Source organism: Molossus molossus, unplaced genomic scaffold (genome assembly GCF_014108415.1).
Source record: "Molossus molossus isolate mMolMol1 unplaced genomic scaffold, mMolMol1.p scaffold_m16_p_23, whole genome shotgun sequence".
In the NCBI taxonomy this organism is placed as follows: domain Eukaryota; kingdom Metazoa; phylum Chordata; class Mammalia; order Chiroptera; family Molossidae; genus Molossus; species Molossus molossus.
This window is the reverse complement of record NW_023425359.1, coordinates 19,690,048-19,703,388: the sequence shown is the minus strand read 5'-3', so window position 1 is coordinate 19,703,388 and position 13,341 is coordinate 19,690,048. Positions and strand designations below refer to the sequence as shown.

Here is a 13,341-nt window from a genome sequence, read left to right as displayed (position 1 = left end):
GAAATGCTGCCATGTTTGGGCTCTCTAAATTAGAATCCATAGCCATAAAGGACCCCCCCCTAACTTCTAAAATTATAAAAATTGCAGTAATTTTGATGATAAAATCTTAGCCCTGCTCAGCATTCATGATTCATCATCGAAAAAAAAAGAAAAAAAAAGCCATTTGAAACATGAAAGACACAAAACAGGCTGTTCGTCCCCAAACAATCACGCAAGGAATTGTTCGCATGTGAATCACCATGAGATTCCCAGATAAAAATTCTTACCCCAAATCTTGCATCTAATTACGAGAGGGGCTATGAAGAGAAGTCTCTGCAAACTCATACGTTCTCAGAAAATATCTGACCCGTTTCCCACTCTGGCTTCTTAGAGAGCAGGGCCAGGGAGGGGTCCTTGAGGGTCTGCCCCAACAGCCACGCCATTTGTCATCACGCATCATCATTTACAGTTTCTCAGGGAAACGGGACAAGAGGTTGGGGTGACGAGGAAGAGGGCCGTGTTCACCATGAAAAGTGCGAAATGTTCGATTCCATTAGAGCGCCAGAGAGGAGAAAGTACAACTTCATTGTTGAAAACAATTTCCCTCCTATCAGTCCACGGATGCACGCATCAATATTGTAGATGAACTGTTAATTACAAAATCAATTAAAAATTATTTCTAAAAACAGTCACGCGTCCCCGGCTCTCAGGGGGGCAATTTGGGCAGACGGGCTCATCTCACGAGGACCGCGCCAAATCACAAAGTCGTCATCCCCAACTCAGCAAAAGCAATCTGGTTTTTCATTTTTCAGCGCGGCTGAGCCCAGCCTGAGATTGATCGTCACATATGGCCCCAGAAAACAAACTGTCAATACCTTGAATGCTGCAGAATTTGAACAAATAGCCATCCGCCCATTCAAGCCACTCATTGCATCCCATTTAACAGATTTTATTGACAGTTTCCTTCTTGTAATTAAAGGGAAAACTACTGGCCGGCAACCAAGATAAAGTTCAAAGATAGGGTCAAAACAAAAGCAGATGGAGGGGCGCCCTGTGGCTGTCAAAGGCACATAGCATCGGAGCGTGTTATTGACACGCAGGTATCTAATGATCGGCACGTCATTAAGGAGGGATCTATCCGGGACTTTATGCAAATACTGCAACAGACTGAAGACCACAATAAAAGCCTTCGCTGAGGCATCCAGGGAAAAAAACACAAAGGGCCAATGATTTTTACTTATCAGAGGTCGCTCCCTATTTTAGTCCCTTGGAGTTCAAAGGTAAAGACTGTGTATTCCCATCATTCTTAACCCTTCCTGCATAGGTGAGTCCTTGGAAGGGTCTACTCCCTCATCAGAATTTGACTTCTAGAGAATCCCACAAGGTAAAGAAACAGAGTGTGCACTGGTGACCAAAATTAAAAGCAACACTAAATATGCTTCTTTTTTACAACTGCAAACTATGCATTTTTTTTTTTTTTTTTTGGATGGGAAGGAAATAGTTTGTGGGTATTGGTAATTCACACTGATTTGCACTTATGCACACGAGACAACGGAGCTAATTTTGTTCTGAGAATTCCATGTGCACTACAGGTTAGGGAGGGACTCAGGTGAGCAAGAGCTCACAGCTTTCAAAAGGCAAATACAGCCCTGGCCGGTTTGGCTCAGCGGTTCGAGTATCAGCCTGCGGACCAGAGAGACCCGGGTTCAGTTCCCGCTAAGGGCACGTACCTCGGTTGCAGTTTGTCCCCGGCCCCGGTTGGGGTCGTGCGGGTGGCAACCACTTGATGTGTCTCTCTCACGTTGATGTTTCTCTCTCTCTCTTCCTCCTTCCTTCCCTCCCTTCCGCTCTAGCTGAAGATACATGCAAAAATGTCCTCGGGTGAGGGTAAAAAAAAAAAGCAAATACAATAAAAATAATACCCCTGAAGTCGATCTTTCTTATTTATGAACTGTTCACCAGAATACTGTAATGATTCCCATGTTGCTGATTCATCCTTACAACGGGGTCTAGCAACTCTCTGGAGAAGGTGAGGGGAAAGTACAACGGACACGTTATAAAAGGCAACAACGAGCACATCAGTATGCCAACCTGAATTAGCGAGAGCTATTGCTTTGAGGGTGACAAATTCTTCTTTCTCCAGCTTCATGCTCTTGTATTTCTTGACCAGCTGCAGGATAGCGTTGTTGAGGTCAAGGAGGCCTGCTAATTTGGACTGGTCTTCATCCATGATATAATCGTCTGCATAGACAAGTTCATCCTCAAAGGAGAGAGATCGGTAGACGACACCCAGGATCAAAATTTCCATCCAAGCGCTCTGTAGGAGGCTCATCTGGTCGGCCAGGGACAGCGTGGAGAAGCCTAATGGGAAGAAGAGCAGATCAAGTCAGTCCGAAGCCATAATTCCGTCACGACACCTCAGTGCGAGTGGCGGTCAGCCTCTGCGTCCAGGCTCAAAGTTAGGCTGCGTTTCCGTCAGATACTCTTAAATCCTCCCTTGATCCCTCTGTGAAGGGCAGAGTAAGAATCACCAACAGCTTCAACACGGTGGTGTTTTCCCACGCTTTTATAGACTGGGCCTGAGAGGGATACAGTAGAGAATTCTGTATCTCTCACTTGAGAAGAAAACACGATGTAATCGTTAAATATGCTTGATTTTCTGGCTGAAGTCTTAATAACGCTCTCACTACTACTGATAATCACATAAATGTTTCTTTTTGAAAAGCCAAAAAATAAAGGAAAACAAATCATTTAGGTTAGGCAGCAGAGGGAAAGTTGGAATGTTTCTCTATAATAATAGGCACAAACACAGAGATCGATGTGTATACTTACGCCCCAAAGAGCCTTTGGTAACTGGATATTTGTCCCCACTGATGTTTATCCCGAACTCATTTTTAAAATAGTCACTATTGGTACAAAAGCGAGTAGAAGACTCAGCATCCTGGCCTCCTCACCACATAGAAAAGCAAGTTTACTCTTGGGATTAAGATCCAGTCATTTAGAAAGTTACATATGAAGGCAAGGGGGTTTGTGGAGAGGATATGAGCAGAGCCAGACCTGACTGTAAATATCGGCTCCACTGAGACCCTGGCTCTCTTGAGCATGACAACTTACTTGTAGCTTCATATTTTATTGAAAAATATAAAAACCATCCAATAAAACATGAATTTGTAATATGCATTCAATAAGCGTAGCTACATTAGATATTATTTTATTCCAACATACCTGCATGACTGTTCTCAATTCTTTACTAAAAATCTGGTCTACATTTGCACATGTATGTCGACAGTTCCTTCTGAGCTTGACAAAACATATGCAAATATATATAATATTAAAAAGAAAATGAGGTTCAATAGGAAATAATGAAGTAGTACAATTAAGCCTACTTAGGAGTAAGGAGATATATTTATAGTTTAGCAGGACTAGATCACAATTCTGAAACAAAGTTAAGGAATAAGATCTTGATGAATATACCTGATCATCAGCCACATACTTTGCCAACAATCCTAAAAGAAGCGTCTCTTTTGAAAAACTTCACTCTCTTTTCTAAGGTTATGCCTAGCGATCCCAAGTGTAACCCGCCACCCCTGTGACTTTTGAGGACAACAGCACCATGATTTAGGTACCATCACTAGTAATTCTATAGAAGGAAAATTGTTGGATAGTGCAACTTATAAAATTGATTTTTGCTCCCCTTCTAGACCCTATTACCCAAATCAAAAACAGACAGTTCTGCCCAATCTTCTTAGGCTCTTGCTAAGGTCATTGCTTCATCGTTTTTATTCACCTAAAATTGTTCACTTCCGATGTCATATTAGGAACGACAGCACAATAAGGAGGAGAAAAGATTTCCTGGACTGTTGGTGGTAACTAGTAGTTGGCCATTTGGAGCCACTAACTAGAAGTGTTTGATAAAATCGTCAAGGGGGACTAGTCAAGCTTCACTTAAGACGTTCTCAGGCACCTGTGAAAAGCATTTCTTTTATTGTTTATCAAGCTGATGACACATTGCAGGACAGATTTCCTTGGGACCTGGCAGTGTACATCATTTTTTCCACTTTTTTTGGTGTGTGTGTCTTTGCAATGTGGATTAAATGAATAAATATCCTCATCAAATCAGCTATACAATTGATACCACCTGAAACACGGATTCAACAATAACACTAACAACAATGATCTGACCCGAGAAGGTTTGGCTCCATTTGCGTTTGATTTTGAGCAGGTGAGACTCCCAACCAACAAACAATACCGGTCCTTTTTCTGCCTCCTTCCCCCCTACCCAAGGGGGAAAAAAAAAAAAAGATGCAATGCACATTCAAAAAGCTCTCTCAAGAAAAAAAGGCAACGTAGGAATTTCTTTTGTCAATTAAACGCTGAAACAATACACGGTCCTGCAGGAAGTGATGGGCAAAAGGCGTTTTCCGTTTGCCGAGCGCTGCTCTGCCCGGTCACGCGGCCGCGATGGCCGCAGCAGCAGATGGACAGAGCACGTAGCCCCGAGCGCCTTCCGTGACAGCCCCGTTCTGCCTCCCAGACACTGCTGTTAGTAAATAGATTTACACATTCTCCAATCTCCACACATCTTTCTGCCGAATAATTAAAAGCAGGATGATTAGTTTATTGAGTGGAAGGAGGAACTTTTTTATTGAGGTCCATCCACGATTTTATCAGGGCCAGCACTTTGCTGACTGTCAGGAGGGTGCAGCATCCAATTTTTCTTATCTGCCTGATTAATACAAACGCTGTTTCAGGACGCATTAATTAACAGATACAAATCTACGTTCTCATGGAAGGATCAATACGGAGAAGAAAAGAGGCATCAATGTGAATTTAGTGCTGATGATGGAGAAGCCACGCTATCGACATTTCCGTGCCCGGAAACTCCAAAGTTGCACCGGGCCCCTTTGTCCCTGCGATTTACAAATGAACAATTTTTTTTTTCTTCCTGCCATAACAAGGTTTCACACATTTCTTTGGGGTTCAATCAAGCCAAAGAAACAATTAAACAAATACATAAGTAAATAAATAAATCTCAAAGTTCTTTTTTTTTTCTCTAGGTGGATTCTGTAATTTATTTTCTTCTATGGTATTGGCTCTGTGTGTGTGTGTGTGTTTGTGTGTGTGTGCACCCTTCCTATAAACCTAACTTTCCCCCCTCTCTTTCCCTTCTTAATGAAATAAAAAGAAGGGGAAAAGGTAAAGAAAGAGTCTACTTTTTTTTTTTTTTTTGGTCAGGGAGGAGGAGATGATTTGACAAGTTTTCTTGCCTTCTTCAAGTCGATTTCAGCTGATGTAAGGAGGTATAATTTTACCAAAGGACAGAAAAAGAGCAATCCACAGTTTACGCAATGTAAATACAGGTCTGACTGTTCTCTAGAAATAGCTGGATCTCAACCCGTTAACCCTTTCCTACCTCACCTCTGCGATCCGCCCCAACGCGCTTCCTGCCCAGATGCCCAGGTAACAGCCTCATCACGAGGTGGTTGTGCTCACCTCGTCCCTGAGGAAGCCGAACACAGAGCAGACACGGTACCTTCCTTCCCCAAAGTTCTTCTCCCTGCCCTTTGGAGTATAGTTTTATTCCACACACACACACACAGACACACAGATACAATCCTATATTTATCAGCAGATCCGAGCCCTGTATAAAAACTTAACTGGCCAAGATCTAAATGAAAAAAAAAAAAAAATGCGTGTCTTAATAAACCGAGTGCAAGACATTCTGTAGGAACACAACTGCTTTCCCGGCAACACCTACGTGGACCGAAGGGTAATTACCTGTTTGTGCTCTTACCAGCATTTAGTGATGTTTTATAGCCATTGGGCTGGAAGTTAGAGGTCCTCACCATCGATAACATTTAGCCAGCTTTGGAGAGAAACCTCTTTCCCCGGCGAAATAAAATACGCTGTGGGGGCGGTGTTTACACTTCGCGCTGTGCACATCCCGGGATCTTCATCTTTGGTGTGTGACAGGTTATGGTTTTAAATGCTCAGCCGTATCACGGCTTTAGAAAACGCAGAGTCTGCCTCACATTCTTTTCGTCCCCAGCCGCAGCCCAGGGCCTGCACGTCACGGACAAGCCCGATCTCCCTTTATCTCTGTCCCAGAGTCAGTGTCATTTAATGCATCTCGGGCGTTAGGTAGCAGAGGGACTCCCTGCCTTGACCCTCAGCTAAATGGCGTGTTTATCTGCAACCCGGCGTGCTCCAAATAAACCAGATGACAGCTGGGGACAGCATCCTTGGGAAGGACTGAAAGCTACTCAAAAGGCAGGTACCCCCAAGTAACAGGCTTGAAGTAAGTATGTTCTGTGCCAACTCTCTTGCCTCTGTGACCTGGAAACTTCGGAGCATGGCAGTGGTGTCCTGGGTACTTGTCACGCACTTTTATTTATTTTTTTCCTTAGCCTGGCAAACGGGTGCACTTGGCAGTCAACTTGGGAAAAAAAAAAGAAAAGGCTAAAGCATTTGAAAGTGTGAAGGGCAAAAAATATCTGACGGCGAGTCTTCAAAAATACACTCGCATTTCAGAAAGCATAAATGTTTATTTCCCGAACGGAGCGGTGACAGAAGTAGGCTGCCACACGGGCACTCTGGGTCCCACCCCCGCCGGGCATCTGCTTCTCGCTGTTCCCTGACACAGAGAGCAAGCACCCTGCCTCTTCGGGGTGTCTGCGGATTTCGGGGCACCGTGGCACTGACTCTGCCCGCTTGCCGCTCCTGAACCATGGCTCCTCTGTCCCGCAAGACAAAGCAAACACCGACCAACACACTGGCACTTTTCAACACACAGCGGGGCATGCGAGAATTCTCCTGATGCCCCGATGGCTCACTGAGGACGCCGAGTTCATCCAGAGAAGCTGACTGAGGAACATGGGAGAGGCGAGGGGTTTTCCTGCCCATAAAATAAACCTGGTGTTGCAGGAACTGGGGAGAGAAGAAGAGCTGGGGATGAAGATTTGGTCCCAGCTACCGATCGGAGCTCAGATGTATAACGCTTGTTGAAGATAAACTTACTCTGTATTTTTCCAAATGAGCAGACATATGTTCTATGATTCACAAAACACACAGCGCTGGGGGTTGGGGGGACAGAGACAGAGACAGAGAGAGATGGGGGAGGGAGGAAAAGAGAGAGAGGAAGAGAGAGGGAGGGAGAGGAAGAGACAACACATGTGTACATACTATATGTATGAAGACCTTTTTTTCTGTTTTCTTCATTTTCCCATAGAGATGGACTAAATGGACCAGATCTCTGAAAAGGCCCAAGTTAAGCATCTACAAATGGTCAAGTGCTGAGGTGAGAGCTCCAATATCTACCTGCTGCTATCGGAAGCATTTTATGTAACAAAAGATGCTGTCAGGGATGGTCATTATTCTCTATTTTATTAGGGCGTCAGCATCAGATTCCTACAGCACCACCCTTTGAATCTCTTCTTCTGTCTCGGACTGTGTTCCAGATTCCAATGGTTTCGAATCTGTCGCGACTGGCTGGGACCACGGGGAGGAACACAGAAGAAAACGTAAGAACCGGCAAACACGGGACCGCTCCCTTGCTTGCTAATGCAGTCACGTGTTTCGACCTCTGCTGATTCCTCAGGAGATCTGTTTCTTTGGTTCTGTTTGGATCTTCCAAGCGGGGCTCATGGGGATTCGACGCAGCCCTTATTTTTCAGGATACATGTGAAAAGCGGGAAGACACAAGTTGTATTCCAAATGCACTTCACGCCTACGGGGCAGAACTGACCATGACCACCACCTATAAAAGTCAGCAGATGAGCTGGGGGGTGGTGATACATTAAAAGGAGGGAGGACGGAATTGTAAAGGTGATACCTACCCGTTCAAAACAGAATTACGCCTCCTCTCTGGCTTCACAAGTGCAGCTGGCAGATGACTTTACAATCTGCCTACTCTGGGCACAGAAATGGAAACCGTCCTCCGTGCACTGGGGAAAAGCTTTGTTTAACAACTGTCCCTTGTCTCCCAGTCCAGCTTGCTGGAGAAATTAAAAGTATAACAGCAGCTAAAAAAAGGAAAGTCTCTCGTGGCAACACAGGAAAGCCACAAAATGATGACAAGGGTTTTTTTGTTTGTTTGTGTCTGTGAGTGGGCGGTTTTCAACGGCCAACCTTCTTTGAAAAAAAAAAAAACAAGAGGCCTGGGTAGAGGGCAGATGGATGTAAAATCAGGATGCAGAGAATATGGTGCAGAGACGGTTTCTCCTGCAAATCTCACTTTCCTACCGCTTCCCGATGACTGCAGAGGATCTGAAATAATCCCCTTCGCTTTTCCCAAGCTCCCTCCTACTTGACCTCAACTTAACTGCTTCCTCCTTTCATCTAAGCCAAGAAGAAAGAGCATGATTGTTGGAAGGCAGGGAGGCAAGCATGGGCTGAGCCAACGACCTTTCTTCCTACCACCTTTATTGTTTACCCGTCAAAAACAAGAAAGTTCTGCCTGGAAAGGTCTCCTTTTTGATGTGAGTACATCTTGCCCCTCAAGAATAAGGCAGTGCCGTATGCAACAGGGCTCTAGAAAATACCTCGGAAAAGGGCATTTTCAGTCTGACTTTAGGATTAGATGGATGCTGGGAAAGGCATTGTTTTGAAGCCATATTTCTGATTTGGAAGAAAACGAACCTGTGTTTGAACCTGATTTGCTTTTATCACTGGTAAGAAGGGGTCAAGAAATACTAGAGGCTGTCACATCCGCAATCCAAGCAAAACCAGTCCAGCCTGGCCATCAACCATGTGGGCATCAACCTCTTTGGGAAAGTCCCAAGCAGTCCGTATCCAAGTTAGCCTAACACTTGATTTGAAATTCAAGACTGCAAAATGAATGCATCCTGACTCTATCTTATATTTGGGGGATTTTAAAGCTGACAGACATGCATTGCCAAATACATTTAAAGAGTCTGTGGGAGCCCAGCCAGTGTGGCTCCGTGGTTGAGCGACGACCCATGCACCAAGAGGTCGCTGGTTCGATTCTTGGTTAGGGCACATGCCCAGGTTGTAGACCTGATCCCCAATAGGGGGCATGCAGGAGGCGGCCAATTGATGTTCTCTCTCATCTAAGTTTCTCTCTCTCTCTTCCTCTCCCATCCTCTATCTCTCAAACCAATAAAGAAAATAAATAAATAAAGGGTCTGTGGGAAACATTTAATGTCAAATACCCAAAAGCGAAGGGCTTACTATCCTTGAGGGACACAAGACAGAAGAAGCTAATGTGGGGAACCTTTGAGGTCTGGAGATCTGGGTTCTAGTTTCCTCATGTTACAACCAATGATGTCAACTTGGCCCCTGTTGGGGTCGAAGTGTGTCTCTCCCAAGATTCTGGAATCCCACCTCCCAGTACCTGAGAACGCAACCTTACTTGGATATAGGTTCTTTGAAAATGATGACGTGAAGATGAGGTCATCAGGGTGGGCCCTAACCTAATACGATATAACTTTACAAGAAGGGGACAGGTAGACAGGAACTGAGAGGAACCGATGTGAAGATACACAGGGCGAATGCCATCTACATGCCAAGGGGTGTTGGAGACCACCAGAAGCTAGCAGAGATGCTGGGACAGGTTCTCCCTCATGCCCTTCAGAAAGAGTCCACCCTCCTGGAACCATGATCGCAGACTCCCAGCCTCCAGAATTATAAAATAATAAGTTTATATTACTGAAGCCACCCAGGTGGGGGTCCTTTATAGCAGGGCCAATGGACTGATGCAGACTCACAGTGGATCCTCCTCCACCAAATGAGACCTCTGCAGGACCACCCGTTCCCAACCCTGTATCATGAGCAAACAGAAATGTTTGCATGGAGCGCCTCGCTGTGTGGGCAACGTGGGCAGCTGAGACGAAGACCACTGGACAGGGAGTGAGGGGACCCAGTGCTGGGTGCTCCCTCTGGCCACCACGTAACTGTGTGACCCTGAGAAATGACTCCACCTCCCTGGTTCCGATTTCTCGTCTATGAAATGGGAAGGTGAGGAAAATGTTCCCAAATTATTACGTTCCCAGTGGTTCCACTGGGCCACAAGTCCAAGCAATCGGTCCTTCGTGCATCTATGGTAAGTGAAGCTCTACGCTCGGAGCCACAAGAACAAACGAGACGAGCAGGATATACCCTTGCCCTCGGAGACGCTACCGCACAGTAAACGCACATTGGACCCCACAGAGGAAAGCGAGGGAGGGGCCATGAAGAGGACAGCTGAGTACACACACGCAGAGGAGGAAAGGTTGCTGTTAGGTTGCACACGTCCTTCTCAATGTGTCCCTCACTTTCTCTCCTTCCCCCCTCCATAGTGTGCTGCAGGCCTCCGCCATCTCTTTGGGGGTAAAGGAATACCCCAATCCTTGGATCGGCTATTTTCCTCTTCTCTCCTACTTGTGGTGATTGGAGCTTCCTTTTAACTAGGGGATCACAGTGTGCCATCGGCCAAGCGGAATGCCTCCCTGGCTTCACATCTAAACCGAACCTCTCCAGCTACCCGGGAACAGCTTGCACTGGTCTGCATTCTTCTCCTCTTCCTGCCGTATTTCCCAGAAAATCTCTCCCCTTGCAACTTCTCCACAGAGGGTCTAACATGCTGAAGAGCGAGCTCATTACCCCACGCCCACTGTCTAGCCCCACAGCTCATCAGCTTCCCGGAATCACCGCCTCGGTGTCTGCCAGCGGCCTCCCCTAGCCTTTCAGGGATCTCTCACCAGTTCTTCCCCTCCACGCCCACTGACATTATCCTTGTTCCCACGCAGCATCTGGGGGAACTGACAGCTGTAAGTCCAGGTAAAGACATAAGCAGCAAGGCGTGGACGTGCCGGTCTGCCACCTAGCAGACCGTTCTGCATCCTGCTCAGTGGGCTGCCACGTTCTCTGAGCTCTGAACAGTGAGGCTTCCTCTTCCTGTTCCTTCCTGTATCCCCAGCCCCGCCCTGTGCCTGCCACATAGCAGGTGCTCAATTAAATACATGCCAAAGGAATGAATGTCTAATCCCTTAATAACGCTTTGCCTGGCTTTCAAAAAAAATGAAGAGGGTATTCCAAATATCAGCCTCTTCCTCAACCCAAACATATTTGATTATATAAAAGAAAAAGTTACCTATTTTTTTTCATTTTCATTTTTTTTGGTAATTCAACAAGTGTTTAAGGCACCGTTTATATGTAATACTCTGTGCTTGTAAATGCCTATATTGTGTAGGGTTTTCGTCGAAGCCACTTACAGTCTGATAAACTCCAGCCTAAATTTCTCCACCTTAGCTAGTTCCTTTTAAATTTGTAATTAAAGTAGACATTTTTATCATAGGGTCTGTTTTCCCTTATATTTACAAACGGCTATTCACAACAGACCCCACAATAAGGTCACGATGACATTTTTATTATTCTCAAGTATCCGTAATTAATTTCTCCACTCTACTCTAGCTGTATAATTATTTGACAACGTGCAAATTTATTTTCTGCAGCTAGAATTCCAAACCTCTGCAATCCTAAACTGGCCTGGTCAGAAGTGGAAACAAATGCTCATTGCTTCTTTCCACCTGCAGGGATGAAAACTCGTACATCTACATATTTTGCCATAGATTCTTAGCAGATTCCACATCTAGTTTCTGCAAAACCCAAGCAACTGATAAAGGCACTTTCTACACTTAAAAATATAAATATAAATATACATATAAATATAAATATATATATATGCAAGCAGACTCAGAAACTCCGGGTTTTCATCATTATGGGTTCCCCTCCCCGAACTAAAGAACAACAAGGAAATGCAATAAAAAATGCGTTCATATGGCATCTCCCTCAGTCCCTCTCAGAACAACAGTCTCAGTGAGTAAACAGTCACCTGTCAGAAGTATTTGTAACCTACTCACTGAGCAGCAGAGGCAGTGAGGTGACTTCCCATTTCGAAGGCAGCGAATTAGACATTCACAAACAGGGACAGTGGTGCTTGCTGGCTGTGGCCTTTCGCGGTGTCCGCGCACGTACATGCCAGTGTGATTCGAATGCCATGCAGACACGTTCGCGTTTACCACGCTGCTCTGTGTACCTGTTCTTGTGTACGCCTAATGGAGGGGACCCGTGTTTACCGGCTGCTGAAACAGGCGGAGCTAGAGAAAGACCTAGGCAAATATTCTGGGCAAATCCCGGACGATCCATTTGGGTTTGCAAAAAGTCGGGTCGGACCTTGAGGAAACCGCACAGGGGACCAAAAAGAATTTCGATAAGCTGGGCGGTTGGTCCACATTACTTCTGTATACACTCTGTTTCCCATTTCTTTGTATGTACTTAGCTGAGAAGATGAACCAATGAACAAACAAATCATGGATGCTGGAGACCATAATTTTTCACTTAAAATAGAGATATGGAGAAAAATATAAGAAGATTAATTTTGCTCACATAAATTTTAGAATCAAATATGTTTCTTTAAATCATACAAAGTTCTAACCGGTAAGTTATTAACAAAGCATGTTATTTGTCTGACTGCAATAAGAGATAAATGTGCCTTTATTACACTTTTTAGCTGTTGGAGAAACAACCCAACTGTAATTGCGCTAGTAGCATTTTTTTAAACAACAACAAATGATTGGCATTTTATTTTTTATTTTTTATCCTCACCCGAGGACATTTTTCCATATTTTTTTTTGTACAGATAGAGTGGGAGGGAGAGAGAGGAAGGGAGAGAGAGAGAAACATCGACGTGAAAGGGACACATCGAGTGGCTGCCACCCGCACGACCAACCAGGGCCGGGGACAAACTGCAACTGAGGTACGTGCCCTTAGCGGGAACCGAACCCGGGTCTCTCCGGACCGCAGGCCGATGCTCTAACCGCTGAGCCAAACTGGCCAGGGCATGATTGGCATTTTAAACTCCCCTTTAAAAATTCTGATATTTGTTTACTTTAAATTAAAAACGCAATTTTTTTTTTTTTTTGGCGAATTTTTCTTTTGCCCACACCTGAAGTTTAATAACATTTTTTACAAAGATGAACTGCTTCTCTTGGGAACATTGAACCATTAAAGAAAATCTATAAATAATAAGTTAACCATGGCTGCTTTCTTTCTGTTATACGTGACCAAAGTAATATTCTGATGTGGAAGAACCTAACAGGACATTCCACGCATTGCAGAAACGAGGAATACGCTGTAGTGAAGGAGGTCACACACGCACACACACGTATAATATATACAATTTCCTGAGACAGAGTTGCTAACGTTAAGAGCACAGTGTCTTGTTACAGGAAACTTTTTGTTATCCTTCTCCCATTGTGAAGGCCACACCTACACCCGAAGGCACAGAATGATACTGTGAACACCTGAGCAATTTCAGGAGCTCACCGAAAACTCTGAAAATTTTATTTCAGCCGCCAATTACAG

The 13,341-nt window shown here is 44.8% G+C and overlaps 1 protein-coding gene across 1 annotated transcript in view; it reads right to left on the bottom strand.

Moving 5' to 3' along the window:
• The window catches only part of ESRRG (estrogen related receptor gamma), a 208,121-nt gene that overhangs the window by 10,860 nt on the left and 183,920 nt on the right, over positions 1-13,341 (bottom strand). Inside the window, exon 6 of the mRNA XM_036277516.1 lies at positions 2,071-2,340. Within this exon, the coding sequence (XP_036133409.1) occupies positions 2,071-2,340 (270 nt within the window). The remainder of the gene's footprint in view (positions 1-2,070; positions 2,341-13,341) is intronic.